General features: G+C 47.4%; 1 protein-coding gene across 9 annotated transcripts in view; it reads right to left on the bottom strand.

Annotated features, from left to right (window-relative positions):
- Nucleotides 1-25944, bottom strand: part of ccdc88c (coiled-coil domain containing 88C) — a 280348-nt gene that overhangs the window by 23974 nt on the left and 230430 nt on the right. For 5 of the 9 annotated variants that reach the window (XM_069915883.1, XM_069915888.1, XM_069915885.1 and 2 more), the window contains 7 exons: nucleotides 25257-25534; nucleotides 22380-22523; nucleotides 20145-20331; nucleotides 17492-17637; nucleotides 16639-16728; nucleotides 15515-15732; nucleotides 2926-3138 (listed from right to left, as the gene is read on the bottom strand). In XM_069915883.1, coding sequence (XP_069771984.1) covers nucleotides 2926-3138; nucleotides 15515-15732; nucleotides 16639-16728; nucleotides 17492-17637; nucleotides 20145-20331; nucleotides 22380-22523; nucleotides 25257-25534 — 1276 coding nt within the window. Of the gene's footprint in view, nucleotides 1-2925; nucleotides 3139-13151; nucleotides 13624-15514; nucleotides 15733-16638; nucleotides 16729-17491; nucleotides 17638-20144; nucleotides 20332-22379; nucleotides 22524-25256; nucleotides 25535-25944 lie in introns of those variants that run through there. The other 4 variants (XM_069915884.1, XM_069915889.1, XM_069915890.1 and 1 more) reach the window with 2 other exon arrangements.

Here is a 25944-nt window from a genome sequence, read left to right as displayed (position 1 = left end):
GTATCAAACCCTTCGGCCCCACTAGCTCATGCTGTCAATTAACCTGCAATGGCCCGAACATTTTGAACGGTGGGAGGAAACTGGAGCGCCCAGAGGAAACCCACACAGACTCAGGGAGCACATACAAACTCCTTCCAGAGAGCGCCGGATTTGAACTCCAGTCGCTGATGCTGTAATGGCGTCGTGCTAATTGCTGTGCCATCCACGCCGCCTGGTTTTCTGTGTCTTCTCTCCAGAGGTAACAGTGAGAAAAGGTGATGACTAGGTGATGGCGAGATGAAAGTTTGCACTCGTTAAATTCACAAGAAAGTGGAAGCTGTGACCGCAAAGAGAGCTCAAAAGAATTAATAGGAAGTTGGATAAGCACATTTCAGAAATATTGAACTGGAGGGGGTGGGGGGGGGGGGGGGGAACTGGCAACATGAAAGTCCGCTGACGCTGCGATTGCAGTAGAATCACAGAAATGACGGAGGGGCTCAGCAGGTCTCGCAGCGTCCTTAGGAGGTAAAGAGATATGACCAACATTTTGGGCCTGAGCCCCTCTTCAAGGAGGTGACTTGTAGGATCACCAAGACACAGACTGCACTCCGCTTCAGATTTTCACTTTTACTGTCAATCGCTCTCTGTGCTCAAGCCTCATTTCAGAGACTTGGGGGAGGGGATAATCTCTGCTGACCAAGGGAATGCTGCACTGTAGTAGGTGATGCTCTCTTCCTGTCGAGGCATTGAATGGCCTGCACCCACAACTGGACAAGCATCGTCCTGTGGCATTAGTTCAGTTCGTTCTGCTTGTGGCATTAAGCTGTGTGCAAAATGTCGGTTCTATTTCCCCAAATGTCAATGACAGACACCACAATAAATACTGCAGTGACTGTAAAGCCACTGATGTGAAGGGTTACTTTAATGCAAGAGTTTAATGGTTAACAATCATAATACCGGTTATGCACTTTGGACAATGTACTTTCGCACCAAAATTCTTGCTTGCTCCAGCCGAATAGGGATTTTGTCAAAAAATCCTACAGTAGTACACAATAAATTAAAGAGATAATAAATTTAAAAAGACAGATGGATAATAAATATTCAAAGTTACCATAAAAAGGCAAGAAAAATAGAGACATTATAATAGTGCAGTCTTGTCAGAGTATTTCATGATTTGGATAGCAAGGGAAGGTTCAAGAGCCTGATGGTCATTAGAAAGAAACTGGTCTTGAACCTAGAGGTGCTGCCTTCAGGCTTCTGCACCTTATTCCTGAAGCGAGCAGTGAGAAGAGGTTTCTTGCATTGTGTGGTCATGCCCTGATCTGGTGAGAAACATTTCCCCTAACAAAAGGGATTTCATTCCATACCCCATCCTTCCTCTACCCTCCTCATCCAGTAAGACACCCTTTTTTTAAACCATTTCCTATCTTTCTAATTTTCTACTCCTTTAACTATTTTAAATCACAACAATCTCAGCCACATCAGTAAATAACCTGCTGGTGGAACTCAGTGGGTAGAACATCATCAGTGGGCTGATGGGAATCAAGATCCTTTTATTGTCATGTAATATTAAACAAAATCGCCCTCTCCCTGCCGTAAGGCATATAAACAGTGGCCTTTAAGAATAAGAGAATCCAGTGTCCGTGGATTTGCCTCCAGCACTCCCGCAGCCTACGGCCGGATAGATTCCTGTTCGAATCATTGATAACCCGAGCTCAGCTCCACACCTCTGCCGTGGCCAGGAAGCCTTCATGCCCTCAGTACTTCCCAAATCCCGGTTCTGATATCTGGTTCCCATGAGTCAGTTTCCTGCAGCCCGTGCAGGTCCCCGACTGTAAGTCGCCCGCAGCCTGTGTGAGTCCCCCAGCCCCCTCGCTTGTCCACTGCCATGTTTACCATCCTGTCGGGTCATCTCTGCTTCTCCTCAATGGGGGAGGGGGTATTCTCCTTGTTCTGGTGCAGGGCACCAGTCCGCGCCCCCCCACCTCGTTGCAGGATTTTACTTATACACGCTGCCAGCTCCTTTAAAAGCCGAATGTCGAGAGAATTAAATGGGGTTTAGTGAGGCTTAAAACTCATAAAATATTCCGTCCATTAAAAGTTTGTCTGCATTACTGACACATCACGATTCTTGCATTTCTGGCCAACTATGAATATTTATTGTTTATTCACTTATTTCTCTTCTTTTTATATTTATTATCCTTTTTTTCCTTAAAGTTTATTATATTTACATATGTACCGGGGAACGTGCAGCAAAGACATTCATTGCTTCTGTAGATTATAGATTATACTTCGAGATATAACAATAAATTCTTCATTCATTCTTTCTTGCTGTACTATGAATGGGTTGACTCGCTGGATGGCTCACAAAACAAACTTTCGCAATTGGCAACAATAACCTTGAATTGTCACTCATTCCTGCAGCAGCTCGTTTTTTTTTGCCTCAATTCCAGGGAAGATGGATGAAGACAAGAGGGAAGAGGGACAGAAGGGGTTGTGGGGAAGACTGAGCCTATCCCCGCATCTCTTTTTTCTGCATTCTGATAATTTAATAGAACAGCAGGGTACAGGCCCTTCGGCCCACGATGTTGTGCTGACCTCTATAAACCTCCTCACAATCTAAACCTTTCCAACCTCACGCCCTCTTATGTTTCTTGAATCCATGTCTCTATTGTGCCAGCCTTCACTGCCACCCCTAGCAAGACATTCCAGGCACCCACTACTCTCTGACGTCTTTCTTAAATGCTCCTGTCCTCACCTTATACAGAGGTCCTCTGGTGTTTTCTACCCCTCCTCTGGGGAATAGGTGCTGGCTGTTGACCTTATCTATGCTTCTACCTTGCTATCATTGTTCTTGGTACATCTTATGTCTGGGTGGCTGCAGTCAGTAAGAATTCTGGTGCATCTGTACATGACAATAAACTCTCTTTCACATAAAGTACTCACTTTCCTTACCTCTGACCTTGGTGTGGTGCCTGCTGTTGAACTTGGGCGTGGACTGCGAGGTGGTGAGGTGGATGGCGGAGGTGGAGAGCGCCAGGGATCCCAGCTCTGTGCTTCGGTGCCGAGACCCAAGGGTGCTGTCGGGGCTTGGGTTGCTGCTGGGGGAGGGAGCCGAGCTCCTGGAGACCTCTCTGAGCTTCTGGCCTTCGTCGGGGGCTGGAGAAAGATAACAGGCGAGCGTGATTATCGCCGCGTCTTGTTCGAGACAGTCAGATGAAACCCAAAGCATAGGCTCAGCGGCTGAACAAGGTCTGGGCGGCTTAGTTTTACTTCAACTGATAAATCACGTGGCAGTGATTAGACCAGAGCCCAGTAACTTGAGGGGGTCATGGGCTACAGAAAGCAAACACATGCAACTCTGCACCCTGGTCAGACCAGAGCCCAGCATCCTGAGAAAGGCTTGGGCTACACAGCAGGCGAACACAAGCAATTCTACACCCTGGAAGGATAAATATGGAGAGAGGATGAAAGATTGCACAGGGGACTCCAATCATAGTCCAAGCTGAAAAGACAATGCTTTAGAACACTGAACGTTACAGCACAGTACAGACCCTTCAGCCCACGATGTTGTGCTGGCCTATGTAAACCTACTCCACAACAATCTTAATTTTCCTGACCTCAGACCCATATCCTTCTATTTTTCTTATGTCCATTCCCCTATTGTACCAGCCTCCACCAACACCGCTCCCAGCATTGCATTCCAGGCACCGACCACTTTCTATGTAAAAACCTACTTCTGACATCTTCCCTCCTCTCATCTCAAGCAGCGTCCATGGGTATTTGTTATTGGTTCAAGCAAAAGATCTTAAATGTGCACGAGAACAGATGCTCTCCAGATCACATCAAAACTGCGGACATTGGAAGCTAAACCCATCCTTCCGGAGGAACCAAGCAGGTCGATCTGCCCCAGGGCCAGCCTCGATGAAGAGTTCTGGCTCGAAACATCGACCATTCTTTTTCTCCCACAGATACTGCTTGACCTGTTGAGTTCCTCCAGCAGATTGTATTCAGCTCTGAAAGGCATTGATGTGGTGAGGAATCTGGGGGGGGGGGGGAGTGGGGTGGGGAGGGAAGGTCTATAGTGCAATGCCATTACAGTACCAGTGACTGGAGTTAAAATCCACCCCTGTCTGTAAGGAGTTTGAACATTGCCCCCTGTGTCTGTGTGGGTTTCCTTCAGGTGTTCTTAAATTTAAAAAAAAATACACCTATAAATTTTAAATTCAAATGAATATTTTTTTAAAATGTATTTAATTATTTACTTTTGGACCATGAGCCCCTGCCACCCAACTACACCCAATTAACCTACAACCTCCCAACGTTTCATATGGTGGGAGGAAACCGGAGCCCCCGGGGAAAACCCACACAGACAAGGGGAGAAAGTACAAATCCTTACAGACAGCATGGGATTCGAACCCCGGTCCCAATGCTGGCGTATGTAACAGTGTTGCGCTAAGTGTGCCGCCTCCACCCCCTTCCAATGACATACGGGGTTAGTAGGTTAATTGGTCACATAGGTGTAATGGGCAGTGTGGGCTGGAGGGGCCTGTAACTGTACTGGATATCTAAATGAAGTCCTTGGAAGTGGCCACACAAGTAGACAGGGGGGGGTTAAGAATGTGTACAGCAGGCTGCCTTCATTGGCCAGGGCTTTGAGGTGGTCATGTGACAGCTCTAGAGACCGTTTAGGCCACATTTGGAGTATTGTGGGCAACATTTGCCCCATTACAGGAAAGATGTGGAGGCTTTGGAAAGGGTACATAGAGATGTACCAGGATGCTGCTTGGATATGAGGGTACAAGTTACAGGACAAACCTGAGTTGTTTTCTTTGGAACGTTGGGAGACCTGACAGAGGTGTAGAAAGAGACTTGGATAGGGTAAAGATGGCACATCTTAGAGGACATGCATTGAAGGGGAGGGGGAGAGGAAGTTTAAGGGACATATGTATGGTGAGTTGTTATATGTGGAGAGGGGTAGGGGATTGGAACGGGCTGGCAGGGCTAGTGGTGAAAGCAGATACAATAGTAGTTTTCAAGAGGCTTCTAGATAGTCACCAGAATTTGCAAGGAAAAGAGAGTTTGGGTCATGCAGGCAGCAGAGACAGTTTAATTTGGGTGTCACGTTCAAACATTGTGGTTTTCGGCCCTGGAAGCTTCAGGTGCTGGGGGATTAAGTTCCAAAACTGCAAGCAATTGAAGGGATAAGTTCTGCGGAGAAGTGGAAAATGTATGAAAAGGTATTGGAACATTTTCTTCTGAAGGTTAGGTGTTGGCTGCTTGACTGGGAGAACTTTCAGGTGTCTGCAGCAGTGGGGGCGGGGGGGGGCGGGGGGTGCAGAGCAGAGTGGGGAAAGGTTGCTGGAGAGTCCCGGTGGTGATGTAATCAGCCACATCTACATGTCAACTGCAGATATTACAAAAAACTCTGACTCACTGTCTGGAAGAATTGCTGACATCACTGTGGTAAAGCTGAACTTTTACAGATTTCAGTTTGATTTTGTGGTGACAGTGAAACTGTCTGCAGAACAGGTATGATTTGGGTCATTGCTTTACAGGAAGGATGTGATTGGTGAGGTAGCACCTCACTGCAGGAGGTATAGGTGAGGGAGCACCTCACCATGGGAGGGAGCACCTCATTGCAGGAGGAAAGACTGCCACAGTCAGCTTGGTGTGATGGGGAGAGGAGAAGGGGGCCATTTTAACCCATTGGCCCGACCTCTCTCACCCCTTCCATACCTCCTCACCTTTCTGCTCCATTGTCCTGGGGAGCTGACCAGTGCCAGACCACAGGACATCCGATCCACAGGACTGCCCTCGATCAGCTTCCTCTGAGAGGCTGAACTGTCTGAATCCCAGTTTCCTGAAGTCAGAAATGCTGACAGCTGATTGCACAAGTTGCATGCCAGGTTAATTGGCCACAGATTAGTACAGATCTCATTTAAATTTACATTGAAAATTGCAGCACAATACAGGCCATTCTGGCCACAATGTTGTGCTAACCTATACATTCCTCCCCCCAAAAAAAACTAAACCCTCCCAATCTCATAACCCTCTATTTTTCTTTCATCCATGTACCTATCCCAGAGTCTCTTAAATGCCCCTAATGTTTCAGCCTCCACCACCATCCCTGGCAAAGGCATTCCAGGCCCCCACAACTCTGTGAAAAATCTACCCCTGATGTCTCCCTTAAACTTTCCCCCTTTCACTTTGTACAGGTGTCCACTGGTGTTTGCTCCTCCTGCCCTGGGAAACAGGTGCTGGCTGTCTACCTTATCTATGCCTCTCAGAATCTTGTAGACCTCTATTAAGTCCCCTCTCATTCTTCTTCGCTCCAAAGAGCAAAGTCCTAGCTATTAACTTGCCTCATAAGACATATTTTCCAATCCAGGCAACAAGACCTGGGACTCATCACCCCACTGTGTAATGGGGTCACGGTTTTCCTCACCTCCAGACCTCAAGATTGGTAAGAACTTCTCCACAATCTCCATCAGTACCAGAGCACCACAGGGCTGTGTTCTTAGACACCCTGCTCTACTCACTTCACACCTACGACAGTGTGGCTTGGTACGACAATAACACCATCTACAAATTTGCTGACAATACCACGATAGTGGGTTGTATAAAGGAAGGGGATGAATCAGCAGACAGCAAGGAGATTGGAAACTTGGCTAAATGGTTTACTAACAACCATTCACTCAGTGTTGACTTCAGGAAAGGAAAGCCAGAGGTTTACAATCCATTGATCATTGGGGGATCAAAGATGGAGAGGGTGAATAAATACAAGTTCTTTGGAGTTACCATCTTGAAGAATCTTTCCTGGACCCAACACACCAACAGCATCGTGAGGAAAGCTCGTCAGCGCCTCTACTTCCTCAGGAGTTTGCGGAGGTTTGGTACGGCACCAGGAACCCTGGCAAATTTCTGCAAAGGTGCAGTGGAAAGTGCGCTGACTGGCTGCATCACAGTCTGGTATGGGGACACCAATACCCCTGAGTGTAAAACCCTGCAAAAGGTAGTGGACACAGCCCAGGACATCACAGGCAAGAACCTTCCCCCCCCCCCCCCCATTGAGAACATCTACAGGGAACGCTGCTGACGGAGAGTAGCAGCAATCATCAAGGATCCACACCGCCCAGCACACTCTCTGTTCTTGCCGCTGCCATCAGGAAAGAGGTCTAGGGGCCACAAGACTCGCACCACCAGGTTCAGGAACAGTTGCTCCCCCTCCACCATCAGACTCCTCAACCACAAACTCAATCAGGGCCTCATTGAAGGACTAAATCTGAACACAATATTCTTAGTGGTCTCACCAGAGATTTACAGAGCTGCGGCGACTCCTGAACTCAATCCCCTGACCAATGAAACCCTGCATCCCATAGGGCTTCTTAACTATCCTATCAATCTGTGTAGCAACCTTAAGAAATCTATGGATTTGGAACCCAGGCCCCTCTGTTCTTCCATACTGTTAACTCTCCTACCATTAACCATGTACTCTGCCTTCCAGTTTAACCTTCCAAAATGCACCACTTCACACGTAAACTGGATTGAACTCCATCTGCCACTGCTCCGCCCAACTCTGCATCCTGTCAACATCCTGTTTTAGACCTTAGTTCGAATTAATTAATTTGTACAGACCTGTACTAGATTCAAAACACGTCAGACCGTGGGAATCGCTTGACCATGGAATTCTGGACGAGGGAGTTTCAACTATATCTTGTATGGAAACTTGTTGAGCATTAACTACACGCTGCCTGTTTTTCAAGTTGCATTATTTTCTTTTATACTTAACAGTATCAAAAGTGGGTATGGAAGAATTTTGGTGCTTAAAGAATTAAATCAGATAAAAGCCTGTGCAAGAATGAAAAGCAAGGGAACTAAAAGTAGAAGCTCTGTTCCAGGGCCAGACTGGGGCCATGGCATTCAGGAATTTATGGTTCTGTATTAATGGGATTATACAATTTCAAATTCCTGTGGGATTGCAAGAGTTACCTTTGTGATAACACTCTACAAGACAACTTGTATAAAGGAGGGGTGCTCAGAGAATCCCCAAGTCATCTGTTTTCCAGCCATTAGGTTCTTCGTGAAATAAAGTCTCTTTTTCTCAGTGTGATGCTGGGTGAGATACAAGTGTCCTGTGAGGAGATACTAACTGACAAATCTGGTCCTGAGACAAAGCTCTGATATGAATAATGATGGTGGATGGGTTGATGGTGCAGATGGTGGTGGGGGCGGGGGGGTGGATGGTAGGAAAAATATCGAATCTAACTCATCCATTTCATCTGAGATTGCAGGTTGGAATCTCAGGACAACTCTGAAAGAGATGCTGCAACAATCTAATGGCCCGTAGACATCCATTGCCTGGGTTTCCAAGGAAGTATCCGTGTGGGCAAACGTTAAGGGCGCAGGAACACTCTGAGGAGGTTAAAACAGCACAGGGAAGGGCAGCAGCTGGAGTTTGTTCACAGGTAGAACCTTAACAATCTTGTCCTCTGTATTTCCCGGTGCTTGGTTTCCACCACCACCTGCTGTTGAAGCCACAAACAGCAGCTTGGGGCAGCAGCTTGGGGCAGATCTAGAGGCAAAAGAGGAGTCTGTAGGCACTTGGGGTTCAAACGTGCTGGGGGAACTCAGCAGGTCGCGCTAGCGTCCCTGGAGGGCCACAGGCAGTTGACATTTCAGGGGAGAGGGACTTTTAAGAATGGCTCAGGCCCAATGCGCCGACTGACAGTCGCTTTCTGTGGATGCTGCATGATCCGCTGAGTTTCTCCAGCACCTTTAGGGTAGATCTGTGGCCTGTTTAGTAAGAAACAGGAGGAGTCGGCCATATGGCCTGTCGAGCCTCTCCGACATTTAATGAGATCATGGCTGATCGGGCCGTGGACTCCACTCCACCTAGCTGCCTTTTCCCGATAACCCTCAATTCACCCACGATACCAAACTCTATCTTAATGAGACAGCCTCAACTACTTCCATGGGCGGAGAATTTCACAATTTACCACACTCTGGGAGAAACATTTGGCTCCTCACCTCTGTCCTAAATCTACTCCCTGAATCTTGAGGCCCTTGACCCCGAGTTCTAGTTAATGTACGATCAGATTTATTTATTTTAAAAAATAGAAAAATCCTGAGGTGTACTGAGATATGGTGAAAGCTTAGTTCTGTGTGCTATCCAGTCATGCAAAAAAAAGTGTTGCCAATCTGGATTTATAAATTCACAGAAAAACACATGGTTAACACAGCCGGCCCACACCCCGTGAAATATAACTAGGCAGGGCTGTCAGAGCGTAGCCAGCCACACTGTGAAATATAACTAGAGTCGGCGGGGCTGTCAGCGCGTGGGCGGCCACACTGCGAAATATAACTACAGTCGGCAGGGCTGTCAGCACGTGTCCGGCCACACCGTGAAATATAACTGCCAGACTGACACAAGCACGCAGGCACTAATGGTACCCGCTAAGTCGAGTAGACCATTCACACCGTCATGGAGTGATTAACGAGTTAACTTGGTCGGGCTCTGACATTGCCCCCACCAATAGTCAGAGTCCAGTTGATTTTTACTCGCCCTGCCTAGTTGGGACTGCCAGATTACCCGCGACAGACCTGCTAAATTGGCCAGTTCAACCCACATGCACTTGGTGGTGTGAAAAGGGCTGAAGAGACAAGGTCAATTGAAAATGCTCAGACTGGGTTTCTGGCACACAACAGGCAAATCAGATTCATTCACAGTGGGTTCCTGCCATTCGCTTGGTTTAGGTTAAGCATAGGGATTGCAAGGATTGATCTCAACTCAGAGACCAAGGGGTAGGGCGTCATTGTTCAGTGAAGCCATGCAAGACCAACAGCCCAGGCCAAAGGTCTCCCAGTCATTGTCTATGTCTCTCATTCTGGTGAACATTTTCTCAGGTGGTAACCCAATGGCTCTCCTGTCACTGAGAAGGAATGATGTGGGTGAGGGGTCCTAGCCCAAAGCTTGAAGAAGTAGAATAAAGAAGAGGCCCTTTGACCCGCGAGTCTGTGCTGAACACTATGTCCAAATCAACTAAAACTCCGCTGCTTGCATCTGTTAGGATATTTCTCTATCCCTGCGCATTTATGTGTCTATCATAGATTATAAAACACTACAGCACAGTACAGGACCTTCAGCCCTCGATGCTGTGCTGGCCCATATATTCCTTAAAAAAAATTAAACCATCCTTACCCCATAACCCCTATTTTTATTTCAACCATGTGTCTTAAATACCTCAATGTTTCAGCCTCCACCACCATCCCCGGCAAGGCATTCCAGGCACCTACAACTCTCTGTTTAAAAAAAAAACTTACCCCTGATGTGTCCCCTAAACTTCTCTCCCTTCACTTTGTAGACATGTCCTCTAGTCTTTGCTATTCCTGCCTTGGGAAAAAGGTGTTGGCTCTCCACCTCTCAGAATCTTGTATACCTCTATTCATTCTCCTCCCATCCTTTTTCGCTCCAAAGAGAAAAGTCCCAGCTCGGCTAACCTTGCCTCATAAGACTTGTTTTCCAATCCAGGCCACATCCTGGTAAATCTCCTCTGTACCCTCTCCACAGCTTCTACATCTTTCCTATTATAAAATGATCAGAACGAAACACAATATTCCAAGTGTGGCCATACCAGAGATTTGTAGAAGCCTCTTAAACACGACTATTGTATCTGCTTCCACCACTATTCCGGGCACCCACCACTCTCTTGTGTAAAAGATTTGCACTGCCCATCTCCTTTAAACTTTCTCCCTCTTACCTTAAATGCATATCCATTAGTTTTGACAGTTTCCCCACAGAGAAAAGGATTCTAAATGATACCTTTTCAATGCCTCTCACAAGTTTACAAAGATTCCCCTCAGCCTGACAATCCAGGTTTGTCCAACCTCTTCCTTTAACTCGTACCCTCTAATGTGGGCAACATCCTGATAAATCTCTTCTGCATCCTTTTCAAAGCCTCCACATTCTTCCTGTAATGGGGTGACCAGAGGTGCACAGAGCAAATATTATGTTCATTAAATATTTAAGTATGTATTTACGAAAGGAATGGCCCACAAACTCACACATTAGAGGGAAGGCACATTTACAGATTGGCTAATTTCTAATTTCCATGGTAAACACAAAAATACCAAGTGCCCAGACAATAGATATATAGCACAAAATATTAACATCACTAAACACTGTCATACAATGCTCAGAGTTCACATCATCAGTGCTTTTAAGGTAAATATATTTATGTTCATTAAATTATTTTAAAACCTTCCCAAGGCCAGTTCAGTGACTGCACATGATTAGGAAAACTCACACGGCACGAGAGCAGTAAGTGGTGCACAGATTCAACAAGAGAAATAAGCTACACATCTCTCAGCCCACACCTCCCCTGGGGTACAGAGCTCTGATGCAGGTGACACCATTCAAGTGATTACCATACAATTCTACCTGTCAGCCAGCTCAGCCATTACTGGGATGTTGACTGATGTCCTCATTTATTCTTCACACACACACACCCACACATTGTCCCTCTCGCTGGTGCTCTCCCTCATTCATGCAGAGTCACACACATGGACACATCCACAGAAACACACATTTTGACACCCACATATTGACCCTCTTCCTCTCTGATACTCTTGATCACCCTCTTTTACACTCACACACACAAAATTGACGTTGGTTGAAAGGGGAAATTTACTCCCACCTCCCACATCTGTCCTTCATCACCTGAAAAGAACAGGCACAAGGACAAGCCCAAGCTACCACAAGTTCCAATATCTTCTTCGCTCAATAACTCCAAGTCCAGACTGCTGTTCAACGAGTCACCTCCTTCTCAAGGCTAACAAGCAACAAATCGAGACTTTCCAGCCACTCCACCAATTATTTCTTGGAAAAGGTCACTGGGAGCCGGATATATCTGAAGACGCAATCCCCCTGTGCAGAACTGTCACTGTATTGCAATGAAACCTTCAGGGAAGCAAAGAGACGGGTACCATTTATTTAAAGCAGATCTGTCCATCAGGGAGTTGGGGGTTAAGTTTACGGGCACATCTCCCTCATGCTTCAGAGTCTCAGCCTCCTCAATGATCAGGCCTTCAGTGCCTACAGTTCAGTGCCACTTGGCTACAGGCCTTGCCCCTTGGGCTACAAGTTGCACAGCTGCTTGCATGTGAGACACCAGCTGCTGCTGGGAACAGGAGGGAGGAGATAGCACAACGAGAAAGTCGAGAGAGGGTGGCACACAACAGGGCAGACAGGGTCTGGTCAATCCTGAGGCACAGCTACAAGCTCCTGAAGGGCTTGGAGGAAGGAGAGCACAAGACAGGCAGCCGGGCAACATTCATTGTACTGCAGCGGGTCGGTTATAAGCACATGTAAGCCTTAATAACGGTTGTAATTTGGGATGAATTCTTCATACACAATGAAACTTGTACAATTTGAGGGCTTTAGAGAGGGATGTCAGTTCTTCTCACATTCTTCCCCCTTATCTGTCAAAAGTGAAATGGAGAGCTCTTTATCCAGCATACAAAGTGGAGGAGAAACTCCTTTATTCATTGTCAAAGAGGTCAGAAAGGCATCTTGGTCACTGTGCATGCTGAGTAAAAGGTCCTCCATTACACCAAAGCCATTTTCTTCACTAAACCCATGGCTATCCTGGGTTGCTGTCCTTCACAGTGCATGCCTGGGCTGTTTGTTGTTTGGAAGGTGTGTGTCCTTGGTCTGCCTGTCTGGCTGAGTGCAGAATGGCGTCTGTCCAAGTATGGGCACAAGCTTGTTGTCTATCCAAGCAAGAGCAGGTGTCTGTCTGAGCTCGGGGCGGTGTTTCTCTCTCCGAGCGCGGGGCGGTGTTCGTCTGTCCGAGTGCGGGGCGGTGGCTGTCTGACCGAGCTCAGGGTAGTATCTATCTGGCTGGCTTAGGTCAGGGCAGTATCTGTCTGTGCTCAGGGCGGTGTCTGTCCATCTGCATTTGGGGTGGTGTCTGACCGAGCAAGGAACAATGTGCATTGTCTGTCAGTATTTGTACAGGTTTCACTGTTGTGTAAAAAATGCCAGATTTAGATAAATCCGAAAGCTGAAAGAAATCCCACACCCGTCCATTCCTGAAACAGACCGAATTTGTGAGTGGGTTTTGCAACAAAAACACCAATGCATTGCTACACAGAAGCATGTTACTACTTACATCTGAAATGCTCAGGGACCCAACTGATTTGTCTGAAAATATGTTGCACAGAATCGAATGACGGGTGAATGGTTCTCCTTTGAAACACTCGACACTAGCGTGCCAGGTGCGTCAGACGTGGAATCTCAATTGACTGGTCTTTAATTTTAAATGCTTTACATGTTTGGGATCGGCATTGCAATGAACATGGTCGCAAGCTGCGACACGGCCCTCGGCTTCTCCCGAGTGCCTCCAGCCATGTGCCACACTTGGATGGAGACGGCAATGGGACACGAGAAACAGAAGGGTCAGAAGTGGCCACTGTCGGATGTGTGAGGCAGCGTGTCGCTGGCAGAGTCCGACGCGTCACTGGAGGACCATAAACGGAGGTGCAGAGGCAGCGAGTGGCGTTGGCTGATCGGGCTCAGGGATTTGTCCTGCAGTTTGTCTTTGCTCCTACTCTTCAGAAATGCAAATTTTTTCCGGGTGGACGCTTAATTGAAGAATCAGAACAATCCAGCACCCCAGGAATTTGGGGAGCAGGGAAGAAGAAATAAAGGAAGAAGGAAATTAAAAATAAAAATGACATTAAAATAAAATACATCCAATGATTCCCTCTGCCCCCTCCCGCCAACAAGAAACAACTTCATTCAGATTAGAATCACAGTGGAAAAATGAGTTGGTTCATCATTTTGACAACTCAATTATCCAGACTTTTCAAAAACATCAATTTGTAAATGCATTCCTTAGTGCTTCTACATGTAATCAAATAAAACATAAAACATTACAGCACAGAACAAGCGCTTTGGCCCACAATGTTGTGCTGACCTAGAGAAGGTTGAGAATTAGACATTCATTAATAGAGTTGTGTAGACACACCAACAGGCCCTTTGGCCCATAAGATCCACGACATCCATCAAGTTTTCATCTTATTTGGTCCATAGTCTGTTCTGCTGTAACAATTCAAGTGCTCATTCAGGGCCACCAGCTCTCTTCTCGTTGCTCCCTTTGGGCACAAGATACAGAAGCCTGAATTCCAGCACCTCTGGGTTCAGGAACAGTTTTTATCCAACACATTTCAGGCTTTTGAACCTAAACTAATAATCCACAGTCACAAGGTCCAATGACAACTACAGGATGCACAATGTTAAGAATTTTGGGATTTGATAACGACGACCATGAAAACAACGGAGCCTGTCTGGTTCCACCAGAGGAGGAAATCTGCTGACCTCACGGTATCTGTCCGACGTGAATCCAGACCCACCCCCGATGGGCGTCCCTGAAACGTTGGTGGGCTTTCCATTACCATTGTCCAGTTGGACTGAAGAGGTTCAAGAGGGTGCTCAGTTAGGGATGGGTAATAAATGCTAGGTTTGTTACCAAAGCCCAAAACCTAAGGGTCTGTAAGTTCCCACCAGTCTCCTCTTCACCAGCTTATAATGACTAATAAACCTGAGAAAAAAAACCAAAGCAAAACCATAGCAAAAGATACCAGAATATCTCAAAAACCCAACTGCAGCAACTCAGTGTCTGAAGGTTGGGGACCTTTCTAACCTCATCTGAAGGGTGGGACCTTCCAATCCCAGCTCAACCCAACCCAAGGGTGCAGACCTTTACTATCCCAATTCCACTGAGCTTTGTCTCATATCCCTCGTTACATTTTCAAATACTTTGCCGCCAGGTTATATTGTCATAGAGTTCTAGAGCAGAGAAACAGGCCCTTTGGCCCACTTTGTGCAGGTCCAGCATGTTGTCTACTCAAAACCCAATAGGCAGCAGGGTTAGCGCAACGCTGTTACAGCGCCAGTGATCGGGACTCGGGGTTAGAATCCCACGTTGTCTGTCAGGAGTTTATAGATTCTCCCCATATCCACGTGGATTTCCTCCGGGTGCTCCAGTTTCCTCCCACTCTTCAAAATGTACCGGGGCTGCAGGCAAATTGAGTGTAATTGGATAGCACGGTCTCATGGCTCGGTTGTATCTCTAAATTTAAACTAGTCCCATTTGCCTGCATTTGCCCTTATCTCTCTAAACCTTCCCTAATCATTGACTTGTCTAAATGTCTTCTAGGCTCTGCAACCACCACTTCCTGACAACTTGTTCTACATGCCTACCATCCTTCGTGTGAAAATGTTGTCCCCTGGGCAGGGCAATGCCAATCAGTGATGTCTGTATTCCTGGAACAAATGAAATAAAATCTGAGAGATGGTAAAGCTCAACCGAGTCAGCGCAGAGATATGGTTTGGCCGAATCGCTGAAACTGGGTCAATTTTAACACACTATAATCAGCTGATAGTGTAAGTCGAACGAAAGACAAATGACACAGCCCCTGGGTCAGGCATTTCTGCCAACTCTGCCAGGATCACCGCTCCTCTGCCCTTTACCTTTACTGGGAGTACCCGCTGCCGATTCCTCCAGCGAAGCGGATCCTTGTGAGGAGTTGTCCAAGCCCACCTTCGGTGTCGGTGAAGCGATCGGTGGGTCCGCTGGTTCTGTTTGCCGGGTCTGGCCTTCTGGGGCAAGTTTGGGGCGCTCCTTGGCACTTTCTTTCTTGGGTTTCATGAGCTTAACGAGTGCCTTTGCAGTCACCCAGTGATTTTTCCTTTGGGAAAGAATAATTCGCAGGTTATGACCCTAAAAGTGCTTGTTCTTTTGCTGGTGAACATGATGCAAGACTGAGGAAACAGTGACAATCTCACTGCATCCCTGGTAGATGCAGACCCCAGTAATCTCTCACGTTGGGCCCATTAGCAGCACTGCCTACAGGTCTGGACATCACACATTAGGGATGATACTTTGGGTTGGAAAAGTCCCAAACTTTTGTAGGGGTTCAAAAGGTCCCCTCCCCAAGGAGGTTGAGTTCAGTTGGAGTTGGAAAGATCCCACTCATCATTTGAGGTTAGAAAGGTCCCCACCCCTCAGATGTTTTAAATGTAGACATACAGCACACTAACAGGCCATTTTGGCCTACGGGTCCGTGCCACCTAATTTACACCCAATTAACCTACAACCCCCAGTACGCTTTGAATGGTGCGAGGAAACCAGAGCGCCTAGGGAAAACCCACGCAGATACGGGGAGAAACTCCTTACAGGCAGCGCGGGATTGGAACCCTGGTTCCGATCATCGGCGCTAGAAAAGCATTGTGCTAAACATGCTGCCCTGTTGAGCTGAGATCGGAAAGGTCTCGCACCGGGGAGGTTGAGTTGAGATGGGATTGGAAAGGTTCCAACCTTTTGATGGAATTGGAAAGGTTCCACTCCACGGACGTTAAAAACCTTCCCCTCTCAATTCTATTACTGGGAGATTTGCAGCCAATTTGCCTTGGATCTCTTGAGCTTTGACTTTTAACCAGTTTCCTTTTGGATCCTCGTCAATGGCCTTACTGAAGTCTGCATGGTCTATAGTTAAACATCAATGTCCAAGTTGAGGGAGGAACACATAACTGTGATGTAGGGGGTTTGTAGGAACCATCTCACAGATGATTTAATTTGCAAAGTAAGGTGATACCTTTTTGAGGTTGGCTCGTAGAATTTATACTGGTCCATGATTTTCTCTTCTAGTTTCTCCTTTTGTCTTCTTAGGGAATTTAACTTGTCTCTGGAAGAGGAAATGGATGCACAATGGTTAATCAATACAGGAGTCTGTGGGGGTAACACATCTCACGTGAGCAAGTCTCCAAGATCCATGCATGTTGCAACCTTGGGACGAGGACCATTCCCTCTGGTTGTTTGCTAAAATTCTCAGTCTGAGTTTTTGACTAGTGGGAACAGAGATGCTGGCAATAAAACTAGGAAAATGTTAGCCAGCCATGGGGAAGGGAGTGGAGAGTTGGAGGGGATCCTGGAGAAGTTGGTATTTTCATGGACATTATTGTCAGGCTGTCTGGTCAAGAGCATTGTGACAACACCTCCATCCAATGCTCCTGCCCCTTCGTTTGACCCTTGGACACGTTTTCATGGAAGTGGGAACGTACGACGTTGGTTTCACTGCTGAACTACCCATGCAGATACAGGAATACACTGCTTTATGAAACCTTCCATAAGCCAAAATGGCGTAAAGCAAAGGCCCATTTACTACTATTGAAGGCTATTTTCGTAAAAGTGAAAACCCACCCACTCTCTGGCACCACTATGGATTTGAATACATGGTTGAAAAAGTGATAAGATTAAATGTGATAATGGTTCGACTGGGCTTCTAGCATTTTAACATCAGATTCATTCACAACTGTTTCCTGACTTTCCAGAGTTAGGTTAAGAACAAGGATATAGATTGGTCTCAATTTAGAGTCTCAAGTAACGGCAGGTCATCTGGGTGCCATGAAAACGAAAACGAACAATAAACACAGCAGCTCTCAACTCACATATACTGCTTCTGTTCCTCGTGGTAGAGTTCCTTGCTTTCCATTGACCTCTCAAGGAGATTTTGGTTCTGTTGATTCAGTGACTGAATCTGATTCAGCAGGTAGAGATTCTCCTCTTCCAGGTTGCTCTTCAGTTGAGTCAACAGCTTTGTGCAAGAGAGGAAGGGTGAGGAGTGGGAGTTAGACACCCATCAATCTGCTCAGCCTGTATCTGAAGGGAACTAACCACAGTACACTAGACCATAGAAACAGGCCCTTCAGCCCATCTAGTCCATGCCAAACTATTAATCTGCCTAGACCCATTCACCTCCATACTCCTCCCATCTATGTATCCATGTACCTACCCAAATTTTTGTTAATTGTTAAAACGGAGCCCGCATTCCAAGTATCAGGCCACGGAGATCCCTAGGGTGGCGTGGCTGGCGTAATGGTTAGCGCAACTCTATTACAGTGCCAGCGATCGGGACTAGGGTTCGAATCTTGCACTGCCTGTAAGGAGTTTGTACGTTCTCCCTGTGATTGTGTGGGTTTTCCCTGGGGGCTCCAGTTTCCACCCACCATTTGAAACATACCGGGAGCTGTAGGTCAATTGGGTGGCACGGATTCCATAGAATGCTACAGAACAGAAAACAGGCTATTAGGCCCTTCAATCTTTGATACAAAGATTGGTGGTGTTGTGGACGTTGAATGATACAAAGATTGGTGGTGTTGTGGACGGTGAATGACACAAAGATTGGTGGTGTTGTGGACGGTGAGGAGGATTACCGTAGATTAAAAGGTGATTTAGGAAGGCTGGAGGTGTGGGCTGAGAAATGGCTGATGGAATTTAATAGATAAATGTGAGGTGTTACATTTTGGAAAGGCAAATCTAAATAGGTCATATACATTAAATGGTAGGCTATTGAGATGTGCTGAGCAACAAAGGGATTCAGGAGTTGTGGTAAATAGTACCCTCAAGGCTGATACTCAGGTGGATGGTGTGGTGAAGAAGGCATTTGGGATGTTGGCCTTCATAAAACGGAGTATTAAATTCAAGAGTAGGGAGGTTATGATGAAATTGTACAAGGCATTGGTGAGGCCAAATTTGGAGTACTGTGTACAGTTTTGATCACCAAATTATAGGAAAGATATAAACAAAAGAGAGAGTGCAGAGAAGGTTCACGAGAATGTTGACAGGATTTCAAGGTTTGAGTTACAGGGAAAGGTTGTGCAGACTAGGGCTTTTTTCTCTGGAGCGCAGAAAATTGAGGGGGGACTTGATAGAGGTGTTTAAGATTTTAAAAGGGACAGACAGAGTAAATGTGGATAGGCTTTTTCAATTAAGAGTTGGGGAGATTCAAACTAGAGGGCATGGTTTAAGATTGAAGGGGGAAAATTATAAGGGGAACATGAGGGGAAATTTCTTTACGCAGAGGGTGGTTGGGATGTGGAATGAGCCTCCGGCAGACGTGGCCGAGGCGGGATCATTGGTTATATTTAAGGAAAGACTGAATAATTACATGGAGAGGAGAGACTGGAGGGGTATGGACCGGGTGCTGGTCAGTGGGACTAGGAGGGTGGGGATTTGTTACGGCATGGACTAGTAGGGCCGAACTGGCCTGTTCTGTGCTGTAAGTGGTTATATGGTTATAGTCTGTGCTGACCACGATTCTGCTAGTCCCACTGACCTGCTCCCACTCCATAGCCCTCCAAACCTCTCCCATCCATGTACCTATCCAATCTATTCTTAAAATTCAAGATCAAGCCTGTATTCACCACATCAGATAGCAGCTCATTCCACGTTCCCACCACTCTCTTGAGTGAAGAACTTGCTCCTAATGTCCCCACTAAACCTTTCCCCTTTCAGCTTTAAACTATGACCTCTTGTATTTATCTCCCACAATCTAAGTGGAAAAAGTTTTCCTACATCCATTCTGATTCATAATCTTGTAAAACCATATCAAACTTGTGAACTAGGCAACTGAATCAATGATGCAGAATCACAAGTCAAATCCTACCACGTCAGCTCATGAGTTTAAATTCAGTTTGGTTGCCCCATTACAGGGAGGATGTCAAGTCTTTGGAATGGGTACAGGAGAGGTTTAGACAAACTTTTCTGGAGTGCAGGAGGCTGAGGGGGTTTCTCTGCAACTGCAAATGCATGCAGGGCAAATGAGCAATGAACCATGGGCACCCCTGATGAAGCCATGGCAGTGGACGGATCATTACTCTTCCTCGCTCCCTTGGTAGAGTGCCATCGAATGGGGGTTCAAAACCAGCCCTCGCCAGGAACCCTGGAGTGAGGTTAAAGCCGCAAGAACCTGAAACGTTGGTTACCCTCGACTTCCTGTGGACGCTGCCTGACCTGCTGAGTTTCTCCAGCATATTTGTGCATTGGTCTCAGCCCCAGCATCTGCAGGCTTTCTTGTCTAATTGCACCAGAGATCTGTGCCTGCCTGTAACAAATACTGAGTTGGCCTTTAGCTCCCGTGTGAACCTGGAGTGAGGGAGTTCTCAATGTCAAGTCCCACATCACCATCTCTCTATTAAAGAATCACCAAGTTACACTGGTGGGATTTGGTTGCACGTGAGGCTGGTTCGGTTGGAAACATAGTGGCTAAAGACCAGGAGTCTTCACCAACCCACCAGCATGGCTTTAAGCACCCATCGGTACCTCACAATGATTGTCCATCTTGGTCTGCGAGATGTCGAGGTTCTGGTGCTGTTCCTTCAACTCGTGATACTGGGCCTTCCACCTCTCCAGATCCAGTTCAGTGCAGCTCAGACTGTTCCTGCACTCCTTGGTGAGGCTTTGCAACCTCTCGTACTCTTCCTTCAACACACTGTTCATCGAGTGCAGCCTGCCCCACACACACACACACACACACACAGATTAGAACGTGCGAATCGCAACATCGCAGCTTCAATATTGTGCTTTGAAATCGAGCCAAGGACACTGAGGGAGTGACAAGAGCTCACTTTGAAATGAAGCATCAGTTCACTTGAATGGATGCCAAGGATTCTTGGAGAGCCTGGTGATCAGGAATCTCAGAAGCAGGGATCATCACCTGGTGATCAGGAATCATGAGCAGGGAGATCCCCACTGGATGAGTCTTCAGTTGCATCTCTTCTGCCCCCACCTGTCCACACAGGTCCCAACTCCACCTGTCCACACAGGCCCCTACTCCACCTGTCTACACAGGTCCCAACTGCACCTGTCCACACAGGCCCCAACTCCACCTGTCCACAAAGGCCCCAACTCCATCTGTCCACACAGGCCCCAACTCCACCTGTCCACACAGGCCCTGTCCCCACCTGTTCACACAGGCCCCAACTCCACCTGTCCACACAGGCCCCAACTCCACCTGTCCACACAGGCCCCAACTCCACCTGTCCACACAGGCCCCAACTCCACCTGTCCACACAGGCCCCAACTCTACCTGTCCACACAGGCCCTGTCCCCACCTGTCCACACAGGCCCTGTCCTCACCTGTCCACACAGGCCCCAACTCCACCTGTCCACACAGGCCCCAACTCCACCTGTCCACACAGGCCCTGTCCCCACCTGTCCACACAGGCCCCAACTCCACCCGTCCACACAGGCTCTGTCCCCACCTGTCCACACAGGCCCCAACTCCACCTGTCCATACAGTGCCCACCCCCACCTGTCCGCACAGTCCCCGCCCCCACCTGTCCGCACAGGCCATGTCCTCTCCTGTCCGTATAGGCCATGCCCTCTCCTGTCCACACAGGCCCTGCCCCCACCTGCCCACACAGCCCCCACCTCCACAAAGGGCTCACATCCAGACTTCTTCCCCACCTCTCCATACAGATTCCACCCACACCTGCCCACCAGACCCTGCCCTCACCTGCCCACGAAGGCCCAAACCAGCCTGTAATAATTCCAGACTCCAGGTCCATCTTTACTTGTCTGCCCAGACCCCTGGGTGCACCTGACCCCTCTTCCTGGGTGCACCTGACCCCTCTTCCTTTGTGCACCTGGCTCTCACCCTTTTTTTTGAATATTTTATTTTTTTTCCAAAATTTTTACATCGTAACATTTTAAATACATAATATATCAAACTTTTTCTCACAAACACAACAAAAAAAAACATAACAGTCCCTCCCCTCCCCCCCCCCCCAATACATACAGATCAATTCACCGTCAGAGCTTACGTATATTTTAAGTATATAGAGTACAGTTGGGGAAACTACGTTTTTGTAGATATATTAGTTACTTTTATTCCCTTGTTCCTTTTTAATACTGTATCTGGGCCCCTGTGGTCCAGGTACGGCTGCCAGACCTTTACAAAGTGCCATATTTATTCTTTAGTTATATGTGATTTTTTTTTCCATGAGTATACAGCTGTTCATTTCTGCAGCCCATCCTGCTATGACGAGGGGGGAGTCGGGCTTCCAAGTGATCGCGATACATTTTTTCGCTGCGGCCAGTGCTATTTTATAAATGAGATTTGATATTTGGTCAACTTGTCACTTATTCCCATGAAATTATCTACTAGATATTGCTCTGGGGTGCCTGTGAAGGCCACTCCTGTTAGCCTGGTTAATTTTTTTGCGATTTCCTGCCAAAATGGCCTCACTTTCATACACGACCATGTGGCATTTAAAAAACCTCCTGTCTCAGTCCCACATCTGAAATACATCTCAGAAATTTCGGCTTTTGATCTGTGTAACTTTTGATCTGTGTAATTGGCGCAAAAAATTATACAGAACCTGTCCACGACTTGGATTTATAACTGATGCCATATCGTCCTTACACCAATCTGACCAGCTTCTTTCTGAACTCACCACCCCCAAGTCCGACTCCCATCTTTCCCTTGACCTCTACAACCCAGGTTTTGCACTTTTGCTCTGGAGAGCAGAGTACATTTTTGCCCCTGGTTCTCACCTTGTCACGTCAGCCTTCAGCTGCCGGTTCTCCTCCGTGATGACCGAGTTCCTCCTGACCTCACGCTGTAGGCTCTCCTGCTGGGCCCTCAGTTCAGTCTCCAGCTGCTCCAGCCCTGCCTGTTCCTTCAGCAGCCCCAGATACCTGCATGTCGGGACACAATAAAGCAATCACACCAAGTTCCAGTGCTGGAGAAACTCAGCAAGTCACTTTATATGGCAAAGATACATAATAAATTTTTCATTCAACATTGTGTTTTCACTGGAATCACTGTGGAAGGACTCACAGGCTGCGGGCGACTTGCGGTCAAGAGGACCCACAGAAGCTGTGCGCTACCAATGGGAACCAGATATAGGAACTAGAATTCGAGAGGGAGCTGAGGGCAAATAGAGCTCCCGAAGGGCCTGGGGCATGGAAAGTTTCCTAATCTTATTGGAGGTTTGGACCTGGAGCTCAAGTGACCAACGTGAGGCTGCATGAGGTGAATCCACCAACACTCAAGAGTCTCTGAAGGGACTCTCTTTTGCTTCTCTTTCTCTTACTGGGAGTGCCGAGTAATGCTAATGGAGGTTCTTTGGTTGCCTTACGTCAGGCAAAAGTTGAAGTATATCATGCATATTACATTTTTATTATTACAAGACAATAAACCCCATTTACTGTGAATGTCCCACCTTAGATTGTCCTTGACTTTTCCTCCTGCTCCTGTTCAGCTACTGACCCATCGTGAGCTAGTGGAGTTGTTCTAGTGAACTGGTGCGGACTCGAAAGGCCGACTTGGCCTGTTTCCGCTCCGTAAATGGTTATATGGTTATAAAAGGGACCTTGGAAATTTGAACTTTGAGCTGCAATATTTAACTTCAACCACTGGAGGTCTCAAGAGTTGGAAGATCCATGCACAAGGGAGGTGAAATCTCTCGCGCTCCCTCTCTCTCTTCAACTGTATAAATTTAAAAGTTTTTAAAATTAAAAAAAATTTAGACATTTTAGCCCACAAGTCTGTGTCGCCCAATTTACACCCCATTAACCTACACCCCTGGTACATTTTTGAATGGTGGGAGGAGCCCCCAGGGAAAACCCAGGCAAACATGGGGAGAACGTACAAATTCCTTACAGACAGCGTGGGATTCGAACCCCGGTCCTGATCGCTGGCGCTGTAAAGGCATTGCGCCAACTGTGCCGCCCTTAAAGGTTCCAATATTGTCACGTTTAGAATGTAACATACATGAAATTCTTTAACTTTATCTACCGTAAGGAAGTCAGAGAGTCACCACTTTGCCCAGCAACCCTCGCAGAAATGAGGTCCCAGCGAGGAACAAACTCAAAATGAAGGTGGGCTGAAAGGTGGCAGATGGCGTTTAATACAGATAAATGTGAGGTGCTTCATTTTTGGCAGAATAATCAAAACAGGACATATGCAGTGAAGGGGAGGGCATTGAGGAATGCAGAGGAACAGAGAGATCTTGGAATAACGGTGCATCATTCCCTGAAGGTAGATAGAGTGGTAAAGAAGGATTTTGGTATGCCGGCAGACCAAATCAAAGCATAGAATATAGGAGTTGGGAAGTGATGTTGAGACTATTCAGGTGTTGGTGAGGCCAAATTTGGAATACTGTGTGCAGTTCTGGTCACCAAATTATAGGAAGGATGTCAACAAGGTAGAGAGGGATTACAGTATCTAGAATATGGAGAAAGATTGATTAGTCTGGGTCTTTATTCATTGGAGCGTAGAAAGTTGAGGGGGGATTTGATAGAGGTATTTAAAATTATGAGGGGGGTAGATAGAGTAGATGCAAATAGGCTCTTCCCCTTGAGGGTAGGAGAGTTTGGAATAAGGGGTCATGAGTTAAGGGTTAGGGAACAAAAGTTTAGAAGTAACATGAGAGGGAGCTTCTTCACTCAGAGAGCGGTGGCTGCGTGGAATGACCTTCTGGAAGTGGTGGTTGTGGCAGGGTCAGTTTTATCATTTAAGAGGAGGTTGGATGGGTGCATGGATGTGAGGGGATTGGAGGGTTATGGCCAGGGAGCAGGCAAGTGGGACTAGAGGAGATCACTTAAATCAGTGCGGACTAGAGGGGCCGAGATGGCCTGTTTCCGTACTGTATTTGTTATATATGGTTCATCTTGGACCAGGTCTTCACTGAACAATGCCACAGAGCTGCACAAAAAGCTCTTCAAGCCCAGAACCCTGCTAAAACCTGGGTGAATCTATCACAGGGTTTAATCAATGGATATTATCTGGCTAAGCCAATTACTTAAAAGTCAAACAAAAACACAAGAAGAACTCAGTAGGTCAAGCAGCATCTACGAAGCCAAAAGGTGTTTCAGGTTGAGAGTTCACACAGGACAAGACAAGAGAGGGGAAAAATCAGTGCAGTGTAATAGGAGAAAGGGGTGAAAGGGGGGCTGGAGAGTGATGGATGGAAGCCGATGATGGGAAGATGGAGCTACATTGGGGAAGGGGAGACAGAGGGACAGGTGGAAATTTGATATGTGCGCTACCCGAAATGAACGTACATCCCTCTCTGAACCAGGTACAGAGGGGTACAAATGCTGCCACAAATAACTTGCATTTGCGTACAACGATAGCCCCAAAATATTTACAAGGAGAAGGGATGCCACAGCTGGAAATTAGATTAATTTTAGCAAATTGGTGGGGAAGAGCGGGGGTTAGTTGAGAGGACAGAGGGGCAAGGAGAGGGGAGGGAGGGGCAGGGAGAGGGGAGAGAGGGACAGGGGAGGAGAGGGGCAAGAAGAGAGGAGAGTGGAGCAGGAGTTAATGAAAGTGCAAGAGACAGCAAGAAGTTGAATCAAGACAGGGACAAAGTTTGAGGGGAGGGTTCCCTGCTGTCTGAGTCCTCTATGGTCCAGCAGCCTTACTTTTCCTCTAGTTCCTTGTGCTTGAATTCCAGGTTCCTGTACGATGCCTTGAAGCTGGCCTGCTGGGCGATGAGTGCCTCGCACTCCGCAGACTGCCTCTCGCTGAGCAGCACCAGCCGTTCATTGTCCTGGAGCAGGGAGTCGTGAGTGGCCTTCAGCTCCTCCTTCTGCCTGGCCATGTTCTCCTTTTCCTTCTCCAGCCCAACCTGCACATTCTGCAGCATCGCATTCTGGCCCATCAGCGCAACACTCTGTGAGTTCAGGGTGGAGTTCTCAACCTGCAGCGGCAACACCCCCGTCAAAGTACAGGTATCGTCAAACAGCGTCACGAGGTAATGCACAAACCGCAGACTGGGTGCAGAGAAGAGCAGCGGGTGAATGGGCAGAGATGAGGCACAGGAGAGGTGATGTGAAGGGAAGAAGTGGGGGGGGGGGGTGTTCCACCATGGCTTGATGTGGGGAAGGGCAAGGAGAGGATGATGGTGAGTGGCAAGGGGGAGAAAGGGAAGCGGGGAAGGGTAGGGAGTGGGGGAGGGGAGGCAGGGAGGCAAGAGAGAGAGGGAAGGCAAGAGGGGAGGGTTAGGTGAGGGAGTGGGAGGGTGAGGGAGTGGGAGGGTGAGGGAGTGGGAGGGGTGAAGGAAGGGATGAGGCGAGGGAGAGGGAGTGGGAGGGTGAAGGAGTGGGAGGG

The sequence above is a fragment of the Narcine bancroftii genome, chromosome 2, assembly GCF_036971445.1.
Source record: "Narcine bancroftii isolate sNarBan1 chromosome 2, sNarBan1.hap1, whole genome shotgun sequence".
NCBI classification, from domain to species: Eukaryota; Metazoa; Chordata; class Chondrichthyes; order Torpediniformes; family Narcinidae; genus Narcine; species Narcine bancroftii.
Note: the sequence above shows the minus strand (reverse complement) of the source record. Positions and strands in the feature narration are given on the sequence as shown.